At 42.6% G+C, this 24,815-nt stretch overlaps 1 protein-coding gene across 3 annotated transcripts in view; it reads right to left on the bottom strand.

The window, feature by feature from the left end:
* The window catches only part of GTPBP8 (GTP binding protein 8 (putative)), a 97,294-nt gene that overhangs the window by 34,015 nt on the left and 38,464 nt on the right, over window positions 1-24,815 (bottom strand). Inside the window, exon 6 of one of the 3 annotated variants that reach the window (XM_023758692.1) lies at window positions 153-229. The exons of the other annotated variants lie outside the window; for them this stretch is intronic. Coding sequence (XP_023614460.1) covers window positions 205-229 — 25 coding nt within the window. The 3' untranslated portion in view covers window positions 153-204. Of the gene's footprint in view, window positions 1-152; window positions 230-24,815 lie in introns of those variants that run through there. 3 annotated transcript variants of the gene reach the window in all.

The raw sequence follows: 24,815 nt of genomic DNA, 5'->3' as shown, positions 1-24,815 counted from the left end.
CAAGGTAGAGTGAGGGATCCAGAACATCTGGTGGCTGGACCCTGGGAAGCTCCTGGGAAAACCGCAGCCTTCTTCTTTCCCTGTCTGGTTTCTAGGGAAGAATGCATGTGATGAGGAAATCTGAACACAAAATTCCAACATATCCCTTTAGGAGGAGAGCCAGTCCAGCGCACACGAAGGGGACAGATTAGCTTGTGGGATTAGTCATCTCCAGACTTGGTTTTCTTTCCTTATAAGACAAAAAGAGGAATCTTGTGAAAAGGCTGCATAGGGGGAGATGCTCCACGTCTTCTCTGACAGTGCTCTTCCACTTTTCTAAATAATGTGTTGTGTTCTTGGAAATATCCTTTCAAATTGCGTAAAGCATTTACAGTTATAGGCGGCATGCATTATACCCTCGGCTTTCAGATGGAGAAACAGGTTGAGAGAAATTGAATCTCTAGTGCAAGGTTCTCAGAGCCCCCGTGGTAGGAGGAGGCCTAGTATGCAGCATTCCTGGCTGAAATCCACCCACCTTCCTGTAAGATCAATGTTATCCAACATGTCCTCCAACAGAATTTCCAACAGCTTATTCTTATTTTATACCCAAGCTTTCTCATCTCCCTCTTGTGCAAACGTAAAAAGGTGCCCATTACACCTTTCATGGTCTCTCCTGAGAGAGCAAATCTAACATTTCTCACAGGTTTTACTTCAGAATAAACCCGTCAACCTTTACTTTATTCTCCCATCTTACAATTTCTCCTCACACTAGGCTTGACTCACGTCTATCCGCAGGCAGAAGCAGGACACCTGCCCCAATGTCCCTTTCTCAGGATTACAGGTACCCCAACTGGTATTAGCACAAAAAATACTGCTCCACGATATTTGTATAGTGCTTCGTAGTGTGTAAAAAGGTTTCATACAGCCTTTCAGTTGGAGTTCACTACAGCCCTGAGGGTTTTACAGGTAAAGAAACTGAGTCAGGCTTAAAGAGGTTATGTGTCCAAAGTCACAAAGCTACGAAGGGTGTGTGTGTGTGTGTGTGTGTGTGTGTGTGTGTGTGTGTGTGTGTTTGGGGGCAGGGAAGTGGGGAGTTGATGGGGAGAATATGAGAACCAGGTCTTCTAGGATTCAGGTGCAAAAAGTTTTAAGCTAGTGCTGGAGAGAGTGACTGGAGAATAAATTTTCTGTTAGACTAATGAAGTTAACATTGACAATACAGTCTCTGGAAATAATTCAGCCTCAAGAAAATCTGTAGGTATTTCTCAAGTCTTACTAAGGAACCTAGGACCACTACTTAAAAGTCACAAAGACTGCAAAATATGGGGTAAACTGTAATCTATTTTGATGCCTGGACTTGAGATCTGGGTGACCTCGAAATGTTCTGCCACTTTGTGGGCATAATTTATTCAGCTAACATGTATAGTGTAGGGGTTGGAAATATCACCCATTGTTAGAAAAGAGTGTGTCTTCAGTAGGTAGATGTTAGGTGAAGTGTTCTGAACTATTAACCAGGTCAGGTGGCCAATAGCATTGTTCACATCATCTATCACATCATCTATGTCTTTACTAATTTTTTGTCTAGGTCAGTGATGGTGAACCTTTTGAGCTCGGCGTGTCAGCATTTTGAAAAACCCTAACTTAACTCTGGTTCCGTGTCACATATAGAAATTTTTTGATATTTGCAACCATAGTAAAACAAAGATTTATATTTTTGATATTTATTTTATATATTTAAATGCCATTTAACAAAGAAAAATCAACCAAAGAAATGAGTTCGTGTGTCACCTCTGACACGCGTGTAATAGGTTCGCCATCACTGGTCTAGGTCTATCAATGGCTGAGAAAAGGGTATTAAAACCTCCACCATGACTTTAGATCTCTCTTTAATTCTGTCCATTTTTGTTTTGTGTATTTTGAAGCTCTGTTATAAGGTGCATACTCACTTATTATTTTATGTCTTCCTGGTGAATAGACTCATTTATCATTATGAAATGTCCTTCTTTACCTGGAAATACTCTGTCTTTAAGTCTATTTTACCTGATATTAATATAGCCATTCCACAATTCTTATGCTTACTGCTTGATGGGTTATCTTTTTACCCAGTTACTTTCAACTTACAGTATCCACTCAGAATCAAATGCAACGAAACTCCTGTTTACTTAAGAGCCCTTTGTGGATTTTAATAGTTTGAATAAAATATTAAAAGTATGACCATCTCTGGATGAATCAATAAGAAGAAATTTCTGAACTGAAAAGTTAAAATCAGGTGCAGATGGCCTAGTTGACAGAAGTGGCCAGTTCCCTTGACCCATGTTAAAACCTCATAATCTGAACTCTCCATTTCTTTCTCTCCCTCTTCTCATTCACACTTCCTCCTACTCTTCTCACACTTCTGGTGGTCAACTTTTTCTCTTCCTCTCCTGAAATTAAATATTAGCCATGATATTCTCACCTTCATCCATGATCATTAAGTTTTCTTCATTTGGACATCCCTGTCTCTCCTCTCCAACCAAAAGACTCAAGCAGGAACTCCCATTGAGTTCTTTCTTCTCTTGGGACCTTCTCCTCAATGCTCCTCTGGTTTCCCTTTAAGCCCCTTGGTTTGGTAACCTTTCTTGTATGCCTCTTGAACTAGCTCACATTTTTCATGCTCCTTTTTTCCTTGTCAAATCCCTCCAGAAAAAGACTTCTTTTTCTTGTTCTCCTAGTTTTTTCCTTCTTTCCAGCCACATCAACTCAACTAGATGTCTCACTGTTTATTCAGTTTTTTGTTTATGTCTAAATCAGACAGTCAACGCCTTGAGGCTGGGGATTCATTCTTAGAGTTCCATGCTTTGCAAAATGCCATCTGCACTTACCACACTCTATAAATAATAAATAATCAGACCAAAGAATCAGTAAACTGGTGCCAGATCACTGATTAGCATAAGTACTCAACACATTGAGAGAGTTGCTGCTGCTGCTGCTGCTGTTGCTGACACAAAACCTTTTTCTCCAAGGAAAACAGCACTGAAAAAAAAACAACTTGGAAAAAATACTTGGTCACAATTCAATTTGGACGAGGGAGAGGACAAACTAACTGTGAGGGGAAGGCTCCCAGGGCTTCTCACCCTCTCTCTCCTTAAGTGAATTCCCATGTGGACCGAGAGCTCTTTAGGTTCCCAGCCCTTGGCACCGTGCCTGACACTGAGTAGCCATAGAATAGACATAATCTTGAATTGTTGATCTGAATCTAAAGAATTAGGAGAACATTTAGTTCATTCCAGTGCCTAGCTATGGATTTCTTCTTGAGACAGAGCCTCATTCTTAACTAATTTTTAGACATAGCCAATTGCTATAGGATCTGGATTAATATGTTTAACCATATTGGATATTCAGAACATAGAGAATTATGAGTGGGGGGGGTAATGGGGGATAAGGACACATATGTAGTACTTTAATCAATAAAGAAACTAAAAAAAAAAAGAAGGCAGAAGGGGTACACACACACACACACACACACACACACACAGAGTCATGAACCACATAATGATGTTTCGGTCAAGGACCAACTGTATATACAATGGTGGTCTCATAAGATTATAGTGGAACTCAGTGACAACATAGCCATAGTAATATCATAGTACAACACATTACTCATGTGTTTGTGGCAATGCTGTTGTAAAAAATACTACTGCACTGCCAGTTGTATAAAAGTATGGCATATACAATTACAGTACAGTAGTAGTCCATACCAAATAGGTTTGTGTAAGTGCATGCTGTGATGTTTGCTCAACAACGAAATCACCTAATTACACATTTCTCAGAATGCACCTCTGTCATTGTGGCACATGATTGTGTGTGTAATTTTCATTTAATATATATATGCCAAATGAAAAAAATATATAACATATATGAAAATGAATATAGTTCAATGAAAAGATTTGATCCTTCAAGGGATATATCCTCAGCTACATAGAAAACACATTACAGAGGACTTGTACTGAGGGTCCTGGTGGGTGGGGGCTGAATTTTGTTTACTGACATTATATACTCCAGCGCTATGCCTAGGCATTTGCCTTCTAGCTCGCTCTAGAAGCACATATGCTATATATTCTCATATGAGGAATGGAGTTGGAGTTCTCCAACCACTACAATGTAATGTTTAGGTGCTCTGGGCATTGCTCTCCTCAGCACTCACATCCAACAAGGCTGGGAATGGACATTCAGCACACATTTCCTGAGCTCCTTCTATAAAGCAGATTCTTCATGAGTAAGATGTGGCCCCGGCCCTTTAGGAAGACTATAGCAGGGCCCTCAAGTCCTGCATAACTTGGAAGGTTCTTATAACGTAGCATTGCTTTGGGTTAAGTAGCTTTCTCTTGGGAGATGAGGTTGAGGCTGGCATAGTTAAACTACACTGTGGCCCTGGGTTTGCATTAAAGTAACATATTCCACATTGATTAAGGGCAGCATAAGAAGTCAGCTGCTTACAGAATCCAAACTGAGGGACCAGAATAAAGATTCCTCTCTCCAGAATTCATTTGACCACACTAGGTACCTCTAAAGTACCCCTAGCATTTCAGCTCATGGTCTGTGTATATACGTGTGTGCTAGAGAGCGAGAGAGAATTTGAGTTGTGTGGAACCAGCAGTGTGCTAGTCACTGTGAGAAGAAAAAGGCCCTGGTTTGTGTGTTTGCTGACTTCTGTGGTGTAAGTACTTCCACCATGGCTGATTTGAAGCTACCAGCGACTTAACAACCTGCTCAGACAGTTTCTGAATATTTTAAAAGTGACTGTCATCACCAGTGTAAGCTGACTCCAACATTCAGCTGCCTGGAACCTTCCTTTACCTTTACCTTCCTTTGTTTCTTTCTCACTTACTATTTGTCTCTTATAACTCCTCAGCCAGAAAGAGTAGGCTTTCTTTTCATCCCAATGTATCACATTCTTATTCTATTATGGAGTGGTAGGCTTCTTGGCTAGAGGCATCATATAATTTATGATCCAAAACAGAACTTTTTTGAGAGTAAAAGGGAGCGCTCTCAATTATTCATCAGGACAACAGGAATAAATCAGGACTGTCCAAAGGACTGAAATGTATGATTACCACATGCATGGCCTAGTCTTCATCATCAGAAATTGTATCTTCTATAAAATATGGGAGATACTCTATGACCTGAGTTTTCTGTGCTTACTTCTCAAAGAAATTTAGAAAATCTTTCTCATCCATGCCTGGTTCTTAACCCTGTTTTCTTGTTAAATAGGCCTCCAATAGGGATGACTACAAGGAAACATCTGGTTATTTAATATTTTCTTACCTTTCTCTATTAATAAATATCCTTACAGGCCATTGAAAGGAGAGGCCTGTCTTTGAAGTCAGACTGGGATACACATTCAGGTCTGGAGTGTCAGTTTCGTAGTCAGTGGATTGGGGGACAGGCGGTAGTGGACTTTAATGGGGTTACCAGCTCTTCCTGGTTCACCTGAAACTATCCTGATTTTAAACCTAGAATTCTGCATCCGAGGAACTCTCATGGTTCTGGGAAAACTGAGATGGTTGGTCAGCTTACAACCCAGCTGAACTGTTCAGAAGATCACACATCATGTAACAGTGCATTTCATCTGGATGGAGCTGCTGTCCTCAGGGCAGGGTGAGTGAGTGTTAGAGGACAAAAACCAAGCAATGTTTTCAGTTTTGCTTTGCTCTGTGTCCCCTCTGTTCTACTTTATTCCCAACTATGCAGAGCCACCACCTGTTCAGTAGACACATCTAGATGACGAGTTGGTCTTTTAAGTCGTCTCAGTAATGCAATTAATTATAGGCACAACATAAGAATTGTGAAGATTAATCTGATATAATCCTTCTTCCCCCACATGAGCCCCCAACAAGATTCCTTAAAAAAAAACCTCTGTAATCCCCTCACCAAGGGAAGCCCACGTTGCCAAAGGTGGACTTGATTTTCCTGGGACGTCTCTTGGAATGTTCACTGCAATCAGAGGCAGAGGTTCAAGCAAGCTGTGCACTCCATCCACCTCCCAGGGACCAGCACGAAACTGTTCTCTCACAAAGGCTGTATTTACACCGGCTTAATAAGAAGCTCGTTCCTTAAAACATAGTGTGAGCTTAATGCCAATGACAGGGGGTGGGTGGCAAGTGCAGAACCAAACCTTCTACTCCCTGGGACGGTTCAGCTGGTGTCATCGCAGCACGGGTTTCTCTCTGCAGCCTGAGAGGTGCAACCCTGACAGGTAGGAAACAGTCCTAGAGGGGCCTGCTTGGTCTCAGGGACTCATTCCAACTCTGACACCTCTGCCACAGCTGCCCCATTATACCAGGCAGAATAAATGACTCTTGCAGAGGCAGGCTTGAAATGACATCAACCTTTTTCCATCTGGAAAAAAATTGAAATCAGCATCGTTTTGGTGGTTTTGTAGGGAGTAAAGGTTGTGACTTAAGAAGTTATGACTTGGAACTCAATTTAGGACAAAAGATGCCTTTTTCCATTTGCACCAGCTGGTACATACACAGCACCTTCATTATTAGCTCTTCAACCACACACCTCTTTTCTAGGTTGGCAGGCCCTTCGGATTCTTCTTAAAACAATACATATTCAATGTGCTGGGTGGGATTAATGAGCTTCAGTTCTTCCTTTAATTCCACCCTGCCCCTCCCTACTCATGAGTGAGTCATATTGGACACAGCAGTAGGCAGAACAAGGATTGGGAGCCATCACAGTACCTGGTACATAGCAGGGATAATGAATAAGACCTGGTTTTCTGGCCCTGGCTGTGTTGATAACTAGCTGTGCGACCTCAGTGTCATTTTACCTCTTTGGCTCTGTTTCCACAACTCTAAGAAGCCCCTGCATCTCTAAGAACCAATGCATTGTACGCTTCAGCAGCTTTTCTACCTTCTCCTGATTTCTTTGTGTTCCTCTCTGTCTCTCCCTAGAAAGTGAGTAGGCTGATTGGATAGGCTGATGGGATGGCCCTGGCTGGGGATGAGGCGAGGATGGTGATTAAGATTGGCTAGGAAAAACCACAGGTGTTTCCTTCCTCCCCTTTAACTCAAGTCCTATTTTCAACAGAAGCCTCTCCAAGACATTAGATGACTTTGCCTTCTTCTGGAAACTGACTTCACAGGAGCCTCCCAGTCCTATTTCATGTCAGATTCTTCCTAACTCCCAGTCTATCATCTCCAACTTTGGGAAATGGTAGCTGACAGTGATGTCCTGGTAAACTGGGTCTCCAAAAACAAAGTCCGAATTGGTATCATTCATCTATTTTCAGGGCAATTATGACTTTTGTGGTTGATTTCAATCTAACAGTGTTTAACAACCTGCTCGAGAATTTCCTGAATAATTAACACTCTGTTCTCATGGGCTGGTATGAACTAATGCCAGCACACCACTGGCCTATATAGACTAGAAGTGAGAATCATACCTATTTCTTTCATTGGTCATGGTATCAACATAGCGCAGTGCACACCGTAGGAACATACATGAAACCCTTGATTGACTGAGCCTCTTCATGTCTTGATTAGTACAATCTTCCTTACCTTCTACTACAGACTGAAGAGTTGTATCCTTCTAAAATTCATATATTGAAGCCTAATCCCCAGTGTGATAGTATTTGCTGGTGGGGCATTAGGAAGGTGATTAGGTCATAAAGGTGATGTCCTCATGATAAGGATTAGTGCCCTTTAAAAAGAGACCCCAGAAAGCTTTCTCACCCCTATCTTCCCTGTGAGGACACAGTGAGAAGATAGCCATCCGTGAACCAGCAAGGGGGCCCTGGCCAGACACCAAATCTGCTGGCACCTTGATCTTGGTCTCCAGTTCCTCCAGAGCTGTGAGAAATAAATTTATATTGTTTATAAGCCATCTAGTCTATGGTATTCTGTTATAGCAGCCTGAACAGACTAACACAGTCTTCATAATCTTTCTTGTGGAAAATAATTGCAATAATTTACCAACCTGGTCTTGGCCCCTGGCCCTAATTCATTCTATTTATTGTGATTATTTTTTTTAGGATAAAAATGAGTCCAGTTTTGTTGTTGTTGTTCCTTTCTTCTCCTGGTATTTTGATTGTTAATGCATACATATATACCCATGAAAAAAAATGGATGTTTTCCCAGTTTGTATCTTAGAAAAGGAAAGGTTCTCCTAGGACCTAGAGCTAAATTTAAGCAGCCTGAACTCCATCTCACACTGGAGTCTTATTGAGGTCCATGGCAGGTTGTGATTTACTCAAGGATTCCTTCTTGAAATCCCATCTCTGAAACTGACCATTAGGTCAAAAGAAAATTTTAGAGACCAACCTATGACCAGCAAATCAGATATTGATTGCAGAAAGCTTTAATAACTTAAACACCCTCCACTGTTGGACTCTTGTTTTAGTTCATTTTGTTTAACTTTTGCTCTAGTTTTGTTGTGCAAGCTCTCATTGAAGAGCTATGCCAGTTGTGGCTCTTGGACAAAGTGTTCCTTTTTTCCTGCAGGGATGTTTCATCGGGAGCCAGCCTTGACTTTTCTTTCAGCCATAATGTAAGCATGAAAATACTATGAAAATGAACAACAAAAATAAGGTTTTATGGCTTTCTCCAGCAATGTAGAAAGCCAGGAAAGGCAACAACAGAACTCAATCATTCATCTTCCTTTCCTATTAACTTTATTTCAATTTCTCTTCCAGAAAAAATATTTGACAAATTTCTTCATTAGTGTGGAGTTGGAGAAAGTGCAATAATTTTGGCTCAGGTGGGTTCACACTGCTTTACCCTGGCAGTTCTGGCCCATGGAGCTTAATGTTGGGTTTATGATTCATACCAGGTTATACAGCAAAGACTTAATGAAGAAGGCAATAAGGTTGCTGAGTGGGGGTCCAAGATTGCAACAGCCAAAAGCAGACATCATAGGTCAAGGCTGAGGTGTGCTGGCAAAGTTGGGCAAGGACAAAACTGTATCCACTAATTATACTCATTCCCAGAAATACAATCCATTCTCCAAAGTGGAAAAATACAAGAAGGCCACTACAAATAGAGTGAGCTGTCAACAAATTAAAAGCAGTCATGATATTCACAGACTTCTGGGGTTAAAGTGTTGGGTGGTTATTACCAATCAGATTAGGGAGCAGTGGTGCATTTACACATTTCAAAGAGGACACAGGAGATAATTCTGAGAAGACATAGTCAGGGCCAGCCTGAAGCAAAATTATGTGATTTATCTTGGCTTCCCTTCTTCTGTTATTCTACCATTTATCTTGCTTCTCAAGTCTTATGACTCCCCACCCTTTCCAGGAGCTTTCTAACTGCACTCATTCATTGAGGCACTGAATTCTCATTAAAAATGCTTCCAGAAGAATGTTATATGGTGAATTTGATAATCTGGGACTCAGATTTAGATGTAAACACTGCTTTCCTATTGCTTTCTAGTCCAATAACATGCAAACTTGCCTGCATATTTAGAACTTGGGAAGCCTTTTAAAATATCAGTCCAGCCCAGTAGAGTGGCTCAGTTGGTTGAGCATCAGCCTGTGCACTGAAAGGTTGCTGGTTCCATTCAGGGCACATACCAGGGTTGTGGTTTGGATCTCTGGTTGGGGCACATATGGAAAGCAGCAGACGAATGTTTCTCTCTCTCTCTCTCTCTCTCTCTCTCTCTCTCTCTCTCTCTCTCTCTCTCTCTTCTCTGGTGCGGATTAAAAAATAAAATAGGCCAGCTAGTGTTGCTCGGTGGTTGAGCATTGACCTATGAACCAAGAGGTCATGGTTTGATTCCTGCTCAGGGTACATGCCCAAGTTGTGGGCTCAATCCCCCGTAGGGGGCGTGCAGGAGGCAGCTGGTCAATGATTCTCTCTCATCATTGATGTTTCTATCTCTCCCTCCCTTTCCCTTCATCTCTGAAATCAATAAAAACGTATTTTTAAAACTAAAATACAAAATAAAATTTTAATCCATTTCCCTCCCTCTTCACCATCCTCCAAGGAATCAGGGCAGTGAGGGGAAGGGGTGTTTGGATGGTGGGAGGCAGCCTGATGGCTGAGGAATAAAGTGAGGAAGATGCAGAGGTGACAGGTGAAGGAGGCAGGTTTGGGATGGGTTAGGGTTAGGATCCACATTTCTCACCCTCTGAGACAAGATTTTCAAACATAAAAATAGGGAAGCTAGAAAGATCCTGATGTGTTGGATTGAAATTAGAAGTACTGGTATGAACTTATAAATTTTAAATACATGTACATAGATACAGAGGTAGTTATAGATACATGTAGCAATAAGCACAACACGTGCGCAGATCTTGGCTTTTAAATACCTCCTCCATTAAAAGGAGCCAAGTCTTCTTAGAGGAATGGCTAGTTGTAGGGCTAGGGCAAGGAAAGAACAAGATGACCCTGAATCTTGTTGTAACAGAAAATAAATACTCAGAGAATGATAGAGACATGTCAATGGGGCACACAAGTCAGTTCAAAGGAGCTCTTACTGGCCAAGTTCAGGAAAACTTAAGAATCAAAATATTAATAAGAAAATTGGATGGAAGCTCAATGAATATAAGAATCCATGAGTTCACACTAATATAAATAAATGTATAAATAAACAAATGAAGGAGAAGAGGATGACACCTAAGTGTGGAGGTTTGATGAAGGATAGTATGTTGGTTTAATATTAGAATATCTCCCCACAAAATACTAATCAAATACAAGAGGGAAATGGTGACCTCATAGTGGACACCACCAATAGTGAACAGGTTAGTATAATATAGCCTCCTAAATATGATGCATTGGGAAGAGCACAGCATCATTTCTCCAAATTTTCTGCGAAGAATGTAAGGAAACATGTTGCATCCAAGTCAAGTGTCTTCCTGGTGAATGAGAGTCTGTGTTCTTTAAGACTGGCAAGAACACAGAGTCAGGGAAAGAGGGGGAACTGCTTCAGAATGAAGGCGAACAACGAGGCAATGGGTGTTCCTGGAGAAGAATGAGGAAACGGAACATTGTTGGGACAGTTGGAGAAATTTGAATGTCAGTGGATTGGTGTTGTGTTGATGTTGACTTTCAGACTGGGAAGGTGGTGTCATAGTACCACAGAATAGTGTTCTTGTTTTGTGAAAGTAGACATGTAGTATTTAGTTGTCATGGGTCAGGATGTCAAAAAAACAATGTTCTCTCTCCCTCTCTCTCTCTCTCTCTCTCTCTCTCTCTATGTATATATATATATATATATATATATATATATATATATATATATCCTTTTCTACAAATTAATCGATATATACAAACTAGAGGCCTGTTGCAGGAAGATTCCTGCAAGAATAGGGCTTCCTACAGCTGGAGTGAAGCAGAGAAGGGAGTGAAACCCACTGAGGCGGGCTTCGCTCCCGTCTCCACCGCCCGGCTTGTTTCGCCCCACCTCCCTCCGCCACCCGCCCGGCTTGTTTCGCCCCTGCCTCCCTCTGCCGCCTGGCTTGTTTTCGGCAGCCTGGCTTGCTTCACTCCCAGCTGGTATATGCAAATTAACCGCCATCTTTTTTTGGAGGTTAATTTGCATATCACGCTGATTAGCCAATGGGAGGCGTAGTGAAGGTACAGTCAATTACCATGTTTGGCTATTATTAGATAGGATATGTGTGCATATATGTATGCATGTATGTGTGCCAGAGTTACTAGAATTAGGCTAAGTATATAGAGCCCTAGGGGAGTGATCCAAGAAATAAAATAGTAACTTCTAATATTATCCCCATCTTTACTTGTCATTATTTGGATCAAACACACACAGACATCATGGACCCATTCTACTCCCTCAGAGTCCCCTAAATACCCCTCTTTGGTTGTCATGTTAAAATATAAGTCCATGACCCTACACTATCGTTCATTTATACTGATATATATCTTTTTGTTTTGTTTTGTTTTTTAAAAAAATATTTTATTTGTTTTTACAGAGAGGAAGGGAGAGGGATAGAGAGTTAGAAACATCGATGAGAGAGAAACATCGATCAGCTGCCTCCTGCACACCTCCCACTGGGGATGTGCCCGAAACCAAGGTACATGCCCTTGACCGGAATCAAACCTGAGACCCTTGAGTCCGCAGGCTGACACTCTGTCCACTGAGCCAAACCGGTCAGGGCCTGATATATATCTTAAAGATCCTTCAAAGCCACAAGTAGCATTCATCCAACAAGCAAGTGTTTAATGAGCACCTACTAGGCGCCAGGCCCTGCTCAGGTTCTTGGGACACATCAGTGAACAAGAGGTAAGATCCCCTACATCAGGGTGATGATTTACGTGCATCATCCGTGACATCCACCACCTAAGTTGTGACCACGTCACAGCAGTGTTGATATATAGTTTTTGTTCTGACTCAAAAAAAAAGGCAACTGTTCATATTGTGCCTGCAGGCAGAACCTTTCCACAACACCAGGAACCTGGAGAGGCTCTTTAATGACAACCAAGTTTCCTTCATGATCTGCATGTGCTGTAATTCTTCTCCTTTGGGCTCTGGGGGACACATGTGGCCTTCAAAACAGTCAAACCCGTCTGACTGAACAGAGCCACATGCTCTGGGGTATCTGGGCTGGAAGTCATAATACTACGTCTTCATTATTACAGCTGCTAAGTATGAGGGCACGGAGGAGATGCACACAAACCCTTATAAACACTTGGTTACTTCTGTCGTTACCTGAGTGTGACTCTGACAGGCCCTGCTAATGGGGCTTAACATGCTGTCAATTTAGGAGAGGCGGGACATCGACACCTTGGCAGTGCCGAGATGCTCCCTCTTCTCTGGGTCAGCTTAGGTAGGGCCCCCAGCCTTGGCCTTGCGCCTGGCCTACCCCTGGTTGCCCTGGCATGACCCCAGCCTGACCCTGGCTGAGCCGGCCTCTCCCATGTAAGAAATGCATGTTAGGGTGGTTGGGGCAGGGAAGAGGGGTGTTAGGTGAGAGACTGAGCTACAGGTTTCTCTTACCACAGTGTAGACATTGTGGTTTTGTTGGAATCACATTCAGTTTTATGGGCATTGGTTTTTATGAAAAACCCAGGGCCATTTGCCCAGGAGTGAAATGAGTTGACCCAGCTCAGCCACAAATGATACTTTGGCTAGAGATAAGCTCCTGTAGGGAAGGGGGAACCCCTCCCTCCTCTAACTGTATTTTTGTTTATTTATTTTTTAATTGATTCTTAGAGAGAGAGGAAGGGAGAGGAAGGAGAGAGACACATCATTGTGAGACATTGATCGGCTGCCTCCTGCACACCTCCTACCGGGGATCGAGCCTGGAACCCGGGCATATGCCCCAACTGGGAATCAAACTGGTGAGCATCTGAGGCACAAGACGGTGCCCAACCAACTGAGCCACACTGGCCAGGGCTCCCTTTTCTAACTTTAAAGATGGTGTGATAAGGGAGGAAGAACACTGGAAACCTGGGTTCTGCTGCTGCTCTGCCAATTAGTTGTGTGACCGAAGCTCTGGGTCTGTTTCCTCATCTCTAAATGGGTGGGGTGGGGCAGCTGACCTCTCAAAGTCCTCCAACATTCTGCAATTCCATGCAGGCCTGTCTACATAATTTGTGGGGTTGGGTAGGAATGAAAATGCAGGGCCCCTTGTTAAAACTTCTTAAGAATTTCCAGGCAGCCACAGCCGAACATTGAACCAAACATAGGGTCCTTCTAAGCACAAGCCCTACGCACCTTCCCAGGTAGTGTGCCCACGAAGCCGGCCTCAACTCTATGCACGTCCCATCACCACCCTTTGCTCATTACACCCAATAGGGAATCTGTTAATGCAGCGGGAAGACATGGGCTTGCAGTCAGAAAGCCTTGCCCTTTAATCTTAGTCCTGTGCCCTGGTGTGTGATCTTGGGTCACTCGCTTACTGCTCCTTGCCTCAGTTTCCTTGTGTGTGGGAAGCAGGGACAATCACACCCACCTGGCTGAGCCCCACACTGTTACATTAAACCGGGCTCCTTCTGAAAGCGGGTTTCACGGAGCCGTTGCTTTTTAAGGCAATGTTGTGTGCTGCTGGAGAGATGGACTCAAAACAGACTTTCTTTCTGCCAAAAAATGTCATGAGTGGTTTTTTACGGCAACGGCATCTGCGGTGCTCTGCTCTCTGGACCACACACTCTACGATTTAGGAAGTCATTCCGTTCCCAACTGTAAATTATCTCTTGGGCCTGTTACTTTTTTCACTCCGTTCCCCATCCTCCCACCCTTCCCCCTGCTATTCAGGACTGCATATGGGTTTTGAGAAAAACCATTTGCATTTCACATTTATTTCACGGCTATCATTGGTCTTGTTTACTTTTAGTTCACATGGATCCACATGTGCAGCTTCCCCTGCTCTGGTGCAGCCAGAGATGACCTGGGTCTCTCTCGGCTCTAGTAAATATGCTGGTGGAGGTCAGTCCTTCCTATACAGGGTGGGGCAAAGGTAGATGTACAGTTGTTCATGTAATACAGTAATTAATAGGTAATAATACAAATAACGTCTTTCGTGTACTCACAACTGTACACCTATTTTTGTCCCACCCTGCATTCCTTCCTTCCTTCATTCACTCATCATTTTTTGAGCACTTACTATATGCCGGCCATGTTGCCAGGCACTGGGAATATAGAGATGAATCATGACCTTTGAGAAGTTCAAGATCAAGTGGGAGAGACAAATGAGTGGGCTTAAAAAGCTTAAAATACAACCTGGTAAATATTTTTATAAGGACTGTGGGGTGTGGGGTGTGGGGTGTGGGGTGTGGGGTGTGGGGAAAGTGACTCCCATGAGTTCAGTTTCCACCTGGGTGAGCCAGAGAAGGGAACATTTGAGCTGGGTCTTGAAGGGTGAGTAGGAGTTTGCACGAAAAGGCATGGCCATCTGAAGGGAATCCTGGCACCTCACTGCTGCTGTGCCAGCCTTCATATTGTTTCTTGTCACTTCCCCGAAACGTGTGTCTCGGGACCATCCTCATGTTTTGCCAGGCCTCGGCACACCATCTACCCCTTGTTCTAGCAGATGAGAATGTCTGCGCGTGAGGTCCCTTCATTCTCCTCTGTGCCTGAGTTAGGTGATTTTTCACCTCTCCCCCTTTCCTTTCTTCTCTCTCAGAGGAGCAGGTCCTTTCTCCTTCCAAAGCCAACCCACCTCCTCTAAGACTTGCTTATATAGTTTTTTCTCTCATAGCTTCAAAATCTCCCACTTTCCAGTTCCTTGCCCTCTGTCAACAAACAAGATCCAGTCTCTCCCCGCCTAAAACAAACAAAACTTCTGGGAGCCCTGCAATGCCCTCGAGCTGTGGGTGCTGACCACCTTCCCGGGCACTGGCACGGTGCTGAGGAAATGGGCTTCCAGGCATGACATGTTCACTGCTCCTTCACTCCTAACCTTCCAGCAGTCAACCTCCTCTTTCCTTCCTATGCATTAAATCTTATCTCTCAAAAGTCAACAGACCTGCAAATGGAGGAATCCACAGGCCCATCTCCAGCCCTCATTCTCACCCACTTCCGCATCATTAAAATCCTTGGAATGTCATTCTCTCTTGGCGTTGTGCTTCCCACTCCTTCCCTCATTCCCTGGTTGCCTCCTTGCCTTCCCTACCAGCCCTTCTTCTCTTCCCTTGTCCCAGATCCCAACCCTCAGTATCTATACTGCCCCCTGGCATCAGCTATATAACCAACTCCCACACCCCATGTTTGGGTTCTGCTTCTCTAAGCCTCATTCATGAACGTCCAATGGTCTCTGTGATGTTTTTATCGGTGTGGTTTGCTGACACCTCAGCTGCTGAGCTCATTACCTTCTTCCCCACATCTTGATGGTTTGGTGAGTGATACTGTCACCGTCCCAGTACCCAGAATCAGGATCTGAGTGACATTATTTATTCCTACTCTTCTCTGTCTCTCATCCCATTTCCAGTCAGGTACCAAGTCCTGTATGGTGTCATGTTGAAATGATTCCTGCTCTCTTTGCTGTTATCAGAGCAATGGTTTCACCTTGCTGTTGAGCTATTGTGGTTGCCTGATAATGCGCCTCCATTCTTTTCCAACCTGGATAGGTTAATCTTTCTAAAGCTTCACTCTGATGGTGTCACAACCCCCTTCCTTCCCGAATATAAATTCCCATTTGTCTCTGGATATTAACTAACTATTTTTAAATCAACCTCTGATTTTTCTATTCAATTCAACAAATTCTTGTTTGATGTCTAGTATGTGCCAGCCACTTGATGAGGAGCTGCTGAAGTAAAAAGAGAAGAGGAGTGTTTGCCTTTAAGGAGTGGAGTCCAACTTGAAGAGAAGACCACTGGGATAAGACGGATAATGAGGAGATCTAGAACGCAGAAAAAAGCAATAACACTCACAGAAGGAAGAAATCACAGCAAGTGTGTGTTGCATGTGTGTACACGTGTGTGCATGTGCATGTGTGTGTGTGTGTGTGTGTGTGTGTGTGTGTGTCTAGGGTTGTGAGTATTAGAGGTGGTGTTCGTGAAAGATTTTGACAGGAAGAAATGAGAATTGAATTTTCCAAGTGAAGACAACAATTTCAGCAACAGTGCAAAGATGGGAAAATCCTATGCACGTTTGGGAAATAGTGAGTAAGCCAGGTTTGCTGAAGTACAGAAGTCTAGTGGGGCCTAGTCTAGTTTACTCTACTTGCTAAGCACGAAAATCCACATCTTCCTTTAGGAGATAGATATTAATTGATATAACCTAGCACTTTGGCCTATCTTTCAATAAAAACATTTATTTGAGTGCTGTGTATATTTGGTGGGACACATACACACACACACGCTCACACATGAGACCATGCTGAGCAGGCGAATGCGGATACACAGACCTTGCTCTTGAGGAGCTCAGTCTATTGGGAGTAGGGAATAGCTGCAACTTCGTGTGGTGAACACTATTAGTACAAGTGAAGATGTGTGCAGTGCCTCTGGCAGCCGGGGGAGGGAAAGGAAATCGAGTTGGCAGGGATTGTAAGGAGAACTACATAGATAGGTAGCATTGGATTTAGGCTTTTAAGAACAAGTATGAGTCTGTCAATGAACAGGGGGAAAGTAGGGTGTTTTAGGTAAAGAAACAGGGAGAAAGGTGTGTGTGTGTGCGTGCATGCTGGGAGAGTGTGTGAAAATGTGTTCATAGGAAGGCAAGTTGTCTCTTGAGCTGGAGCACTGCTTCTCAATCGGAGGTTATACCCTGGTGGTTCTTTTTGGGGGTGATTTTGTCTCCCAGGGGACATTTGATAATGTCTCTAGACATTTTTTTATTGTCATGACCTGGGGAGCTCATCTAGTGGGTAGAAGCCAGGTATGCTGCTAAATATTCTATACAGGACAGCCTCTTACAACAAAGAATTATTCCATTCAAAATGTCAATAGTTCTGAGGTTTAAAAACCCTGGGGTAGGTTATGGCAGTCCTGGAAAGAAGTGGCAGGAGATGAGGTTGGAAAGATTGATCAGTGTTAATTTGTGAAAAGTCTTAAAGGATATGTAACATAATGCATCATTCTAGAAAGGTATGAGTTTTATTTTTATCCATTTAATTGTTTTCCATTTAATAATAGAAATGGTACTCATTTATATTATAGTTTAATATAAAGTGATAATGCTCACAAGTGATAAAAAAGCATTTTCTTTACAAAATTCTATCACTAAAGCTTTGAGGATATTTGAACAAAGATTTTCTTATGGAAAGGTATCCATTTGTATCCCCTCCCTAGTTACTAGCTAGATTCCTCTGTCCCTGCCATTCTTCCCATTCCCACCCCTCACCGCCCCCCCCCCACCTCTACCCAAGGCACTCAGGGTTAGTCCCTGTGCCTGCCGGCTAAGCTGACCCATGAAGTGCAAGGGCTGAGCTCTGGGTAGAGATGGACTGGTCCGTCTGAGACTGAAACCAGGAACTGGTCACTTGTCCAGAACTACAGCTAGGTACGGGTTCTCAGGGAAGGCTGGCTCTGGTCTAGGATGAACGTTGCATGTTTGTGAACAGAAGGCAGGGGTCACTTTTATTAGGCTACATTCATGTTGGAAAAGCTGAATTCATGTTATCGTCACCTACACTCCTGCATGATGAATCTCTGCCCCATCCCCAGAACTGGGTGTTAGATCCATTTGATGCTTAGGAGGTAGATAATTGGTTGGAAGTTACTTACAAACACAGGACCTCCTAAGTCTACTTTCAACCTTCTAAACAAAGGTATCTGCCCAGAAATCATTTCCAACACACAGGGAATGAAGAAGGTTATACAGCAGACACTTCATTCTGATCAATGAAGACTATTACCAGACTACGAGTGGTTTTCAAAACTTCGAGTTCAGGAAACACTTCCAAATACTGGAACTTTTGATAGCACACTTAAAGGGATTAGTAGAATTCATCACCATACTGTGAGTTAAAAGAATATAACCTATGGGTCCAAAGAGAAAGGTCACAATTTAAGTTGGACAATTTTCCCAGCCTCTTACTGAGAAACCTATATGCTGAAGATTAGGACTGCTAGATAAAATACAGGATGCCTGGTTAATTTCTAATTTCAGAAAAATATTGAATTCTTTAGATAGAAGTATATCCTATGCTAAATTCATTTATTTGAAATTCAAATTTAACTGAGCACCTGAATTTTTTAATATGTTATATTTCTAAATTTATTTCAGAGAGGAAGAGAGAAGGAGAGAGAGATAGAAACATCAATGATGAGAAAGAATCATTGATTGGCTGCCTCCTGCATGTCCCACACTGGGGATTGAGCCTGCAACCTGGGCATGTGCCTCAATGGGAATCGAACAGTGACCTCCTGGTTCATAGGTCTATGCTCAACCACTGAGCCACGCCGGCTGGGTGAGCACCTGTATTTTTCTTTGCTAAATCTGGCAGGCCTACCCCAAGAGAGTGCAAGGTGGGAATCTTCAATTTACTCAGTCAGTATCTGTTCCCCTGCTCATCTGGGGTGAGCAGCTTGCCTCTCTGGACATGACTGTTGTTGAGGACGCACCCAACATGGCCCTTGGCCCAAGACAACTACTTCAGCTAGTGCTCAGCTGAAGAAATCATGATCTGCTTTAGTGCTGGAGGGGGGAAGAGATGTTCTGAAGTGGACTTGCTAATAGATATTGGTCTCTGATGTGGTACATTTCTTAAGTATTTTCTCCATTTGATACATATTCACTGAACCTCTGAACTGTCCTAGGCACTTATGATAGAACGAGGAACAAAATAGTTTCTTGTTAGGACAAGGAACTAAAAACTCCTTTTCTCACGGTGCCTCGGTGCTCATGGGGGCAGCTTGTGAATGCTAATGGGATTGACTTGAGTTAGATGTGACTCCATGTGTTGGCTTTGCCGCACTTGAGTACCTCGTAGCTATTTGAATACATCTGCTTACTGCCCTGATCGTGTTTTCTTATACACTCCTGAGGCAAAATTATTGCTATGCCAGCATCTGCCTTAGTAGATTTTACGAGAACAGACAGCAATAAATACTGGTGTGAAAAAGAAAGCTTTTAGGGGCCCGATTCTCGGGAGAACGTTTTGCTTTTTTGGCATGTGCCCATGTATGTTTTTGTGAGTGGATCTGGGGGCACAGATGACGGGTCTCTTGAAAATGTTAGATGTACAGAGACCACCTCCTTTCTGAGTGAACCCTAATTTTTTTTAAAAGATATAAATTTTTTCTTGACCAGTTTAGTTGCAAAAGCAAACACTTAAAAGATTCTAGTAACAACTTTTTGGGCAGAAAAGATGGCCGCTGCTCGGAGCTTGGTTCAGCAGCAGACACTGAAATGTGGCTTGGCTCCATCCCTTGGCATAGTACTAGGGTGTTATGTTCCACTAGAGGCCTTGGTACCTTTCAGAAACTCGCCAAATCAGGCACAGACTTGCTGGCAGCCGCAGTAGAGGGATCTTACTGATCCATGCCCAGCTCTCAGGAGGTAACTGGCAAGAGAAAAGAAAGCAAAACAAGCAACCAAATCCCTATACACCTTATAAATTTGACTTGGAAATTTTGCCTCAAGGCTGTCAAAGAGTAGAAATAACTATTCAATTTTCTCCAAGGCCAGTTTTCTACATTTGGTCTTCAACGTAAAAAAAATACTGCACATCCGATGATCTGAGTATCAACTTTATTTTATTTTATTTTTTTAAAGTCTAGCCATTCCCAGGGTTGGGTGACTCTGCTCCCTGAAGATAAACTCGGGTTATGCCACTCCTGCCCCAAGTTAGGCCTTCTTGGGTCCTGTGACCTGCTTCCACTTCTGGGCCAAGCCTTGAAATCATGTGCATCCACTGTGCCTGTGAGACATTTGTTTATCTGAATCTCCTCTTCCTGGGATAAGTAGATTGTCTCCATTCTGTCTGAGGCTGTGGAGCTGGGATTCCACCAGCGGGTTGGAATGTAGATTAGGTTCCTCTGGCTGGTTTGTAACTAAAGCCAGAATGAGCAATTTAGAGAGTAATCTGGGTATAGCCTTTTGCCGCCCTCTGGTGGAAAAGGCGGGCATTGAACAAGCCATAATGAAGACTATTTCCTGAGCAAAGGCTGTTAAGGTGTAGGTGATAAGGTCCACAGAGAATAATTACACGTAGGGTTATTTAGTTACACTAAAATGAGAATCTAAATGTTATAATTGAAAGATGTTAAATTAATAAAGTTTGAAAGATTGCTGTATGAGAATCGGATTTCTCAGGCTTTAATTCCACCCCCTTGGTTTGCTGGGAACTCGTTTCTCATTTTTATCTCTAAACTCTTCCTTTTATTTAACCATAATTTTATGTAGCTCAAGATAATTATAATATTCTTTCAAGGGGTTATCTCTAAATATTTCTAAAAAGTGAAAATCAGCCAGAAATTTTTAATTTTAATATCCTTCAGATCTTAAACTGGGATTTATACCTCCACATTCAGATCAAAATCCAAACCAAAATTCACTTCAGGGATTAAAATAATACATGTTAGTGTTATATCTTTTTTTTAAGCCCTAAAAATGTTAAAAGTCTCAAAAAGTATTGTCATGCCGAAGAATGCATTTTTAATTAAAATCTATGACAGAATACTTTTTAGAATCAAGGAAATTTTTGGAGATTGTGCATGGATTATTCCCACATTATGCATAGAAGTTTGACTGACCTTTCAACTGTGTCCCAGTGACTTCCAGAGCTATCATGTTTTTTGAATTAAGAAATTTTTAATGCCAGCCTAGTACCTGGTTCTTATCAGGCTTTTTTATTTGTGAATTAAATCATTCAGCATTTACTCAAGAAACACTAACCGAGCACCTGGGTGCCAGCAGGAGGAAGGAGGACATTCCCTGCATGACGGTGCGTGCAGACTGAGCATCACTGTTTCAGGAACAGGCAGACTGGCCAGTATCGCAAAAGAGCTAGAGATGAAGTGAGATGGGAGTTCAGAGATGGAAGAGGTTAGTTTCAGCTTTGCGGGGAGGTGGAATGAGAGGCATCTGAAATGAGAATTAGATGACGAATGTGATTTGGACATCACAATTATTCTACATTGCAGAAATCTAGAAATTTCTTCTAAAGGGATAATTTTTTCTTAGGGAAATAAGTTGTAGACAGATAGTAAATGTCATAGAAATGACTTTCACCCATTCAGGGGACTTGCGAAAGTGAGAATAAGTGTTCAGATACTGTCAAGTTTTGATTGACATCTGCCCTTCATGTGTGGAAAGATTTCTGCTCTTCTCCTCGAAACCCTCTTCTCTCTCCTGACCAAAAGCAATAAACAACAGAGGAGGAATAACCAGGTTATTCCTTCTCTCTGTCCCTAACTTTTCCTTCAGTCCAATGCTACTCATTTGATAAATAGCTATTGTGCCCTTATTATATGCCAGATATTCTGCTAGATATTGGAACACATGTGATAACAAACACATGTGATCCTTTTTCTGAAAAAGCTTTTACTGAATGGAGATAGCCAATTAAACAATAGAATAAAAACTTAATCCTATATAATAAAAGCATAATATGCAAATCGACCGAATGGCGGAATGACCAGTCGGCAGGGGGCAGGGCCAGTGAGCAGGCAGCACCAGGCCAGCCAAGGTGCGTGCCAGCAGGCAGAGGGAGGCAACCAGACGGGGTGGCAACCAGCGGTGGCGGAGGGGTGATGGGGGGGGGGGCAGCACTGTCCCCTGATCACCCGTCCGATCGCCTCCCACAGAGGGAGGCCAGACTGCGGCTTAGGCCCACTCCCCCCTGGACTGTGAGAGGACGCAGGTCTGGCTGAGGGACCCCCCAACCCAGTGCACAAATTTTCATGCACCAGGCCTCTAGTAAGATATAAGTAATTATTTTAGAAGCTCTCTGATTCCCTATGCCTTGAGCTAGGTGTTAAAGACCTGAGCTTGTCACTTTTGGGAGGCTCTCCAGTGCACTCAGACGCATCACTGCTACTTCTGGTAGCATAGTGGTCATCTGGTCTCATTAGGGCTTCAAGAAGCATTTCATCACAGTCAGCCTCAGGTGAAGCATGATGTCACAGCATAGCATGGCTTCTCACATCCCGTTTCCCATTAGAAAGGAGATCACTACTGTGTTCAAAGCTAAAGACAGGGCCAATCCAACCTCAGAATCCCATTTTGAAGGGCCATTTCCTAGGACTACTTCTTGCTCCAAGTATCATATCAGTCAGAGTCCACTAGTTAAACACAATCATTAAGTATCTCACCAGAGGAAAGTTAATATAAGGAATTGGTTAAACATATAGATGCTTAAGAACCGAAAAGCACACATGCAACACTGAAGGTAACACAGAGATAACTGCTGGGAGCAGTTCCATACAACCCCTGGCGCTGGGGAAACAAGGGACAGAGTTTGGGGTTATGAGAATTTAGACTTTTGGAGGAAGGGATCTGCAGAATTGGGACCCAGATCTTTGAGGGCAGAACACCATCCAGTTGCTGCTAGTACCTCTAAGGGATCAATTGGGTCTGCGAGTGTGTCAAAGAGTTAGGGACTAGAGCTAACTGCCATTACCTGAGATGAAGAGCTGTGGCATGGCAACACTGTGCTAATAAGGGAGCAAATAAGAAGGAACAAGTCCCCTCTCTCCTCTCCTGCCTTCCAACCTCCCTCTAGTGGTACATGTTGGTATAACTACCAGCTAGCAAAGACCATGTGGTATTACAGCCTGCCAGCCACAAAATCACCCAGTATAGAAGGGTGGGATTGAAGCTCAGAAACCATAGCTGGATGGGCCAGAGGTATTTGTCTCTGAATATATTGGTACACACACACACACACACACACACACACACACTCCTAAGACTTTGGTACACACTATTTGGCCAAATATTTTTTTCTCATTACCGTAGCAATATATATTTATTTATTTCCTTTAAATAGAACATACAAATAAGCTCACAGAAGAAAAAAGATTCATCCTACTGCTGGAAAGATAATCATTGTTAACATTTTCACTTAGATCCTTCCAGATCGTTTTCTCAATGTACAGATATGTATTTTTTCATTATTCATACAGTTTTCTAAACTGCTTTAAAAAACGTTTTACTATATCACCAAAAGTTGCTCACATCAATATATATTTACTTATTTACAACAATGTGTTCAAAACGGATCTTAGAATGTGTCTTATGAGCCTCCTCCGGGGGTCTGGGTAGGGGGCCTTAATGGGAGGGCCCTGTGTTCTACCATATACTCCTATCCACTGAAATTCTGCTTTTACTTGTTTTTTTTTTTTTTATGGATTTGATTTCTACGTAAGGTTTTGTGAGGAAAAAGAATTCTACTGCTAAAATATTAGAAAACAACAGATTCACTATGTGAATATATCATTTTCCATTTTCATGATGATAACAACAAAGGATCACTTTGTATGTAAAACTGTGTCTAAAGTCTAGCAACATGGTACAACATACTTTTCACTCTGTCTATTTGACAGTAGCTCAAAATTATTTTAACATATATTTCTTGAATTACTCATGAGATAGACAAGGTTTTGTATATTTAATAGCCATTTGTGTCTGTGGCAATCTTTCTTTGCAGACCGGAACATTTTAAAGGGTGGCCCTAAAAACCTTACTTTCTCTTTAATGTATATAGCCCTTGCCTCTTCCACATCCCCAGTTCAAGAAAGCTCTGATTTCAAATATCCACTGCTCACCAGGTACCCCATCTCCCTGCTCCCCACTCTTGGTACTGATCACAAATCCTCCTTCACTGACAACACAGAGACTCCCTCAGCTCCCCCAACATATCCACATCTAAAGCTATCTTTATTTTTCGTCCTGGCTCAGAAAAGGAAGGCTTTTCAAAATTTAAGTCAACCCCTCTACCTAAGCACTTGGTCCCCTCCCTGCTTATCTCCTCTGGGACCTGAATGGTGCCTGGAAAACAGCTGATACTCAGTTTGTTGAAGAAGTAATGGGTCTTGCTCCACCTATTCCGCCCCTTTATCTCTTTAGTATGTCCATCTTCGCTCACTCTCTTGGCTCTTTTCCCTTAGCCTATATGTGATCAAATAATTTCCTGTCTGTGATGGCTCGGCTCTAGAACCCAGTTATTCGGTTAAATTGGCATCTAGGTGTTGCAGTAAAGGTATTCTGCAGATGTGCTTATCAGCTACAATAAGTTGACTTTACATAAAGCAGATTATCAGGGTAACTTGGGTAAGCCTGATCTAATTAATCGAAAGACCTGAAAGAAAGAACTGAAAGAACCGAGGTTTCCCTGAAGTCAGGGAGGAGGAAAAAATCCCACCTGTGGACAGCAGCTTCAGCTCCTGCCTGAGTTTCCAGCCTGCCCTTCCTCATGGGCTGCCCTGTAGATTTCAGACTTGACTATCCAGCCCCAACAATCATACAAGCCAGTTTCTTTCAATAAGTTCCTTAAAATTGATATA

The sequence above is a fragment of the Myotis lucifugus genome, unplaced genomic scaffold (genome assembly GCF_000147115.1).
Source record: "Myotis lucifugus unplaced genomic scaffold, Myoluc2.0 scaffold_137, whole genome shotgun sequence".
NCBI classification, from domain to species: Eukaryota; Metazoa; Chordata; class Mammalia; order Chiroptera; family Vespertilionidae; genus Myotis; species Myotis lucifugus.
This window is presented reverse-complemented; position numbering and strand designations above follow the sequence as displayed.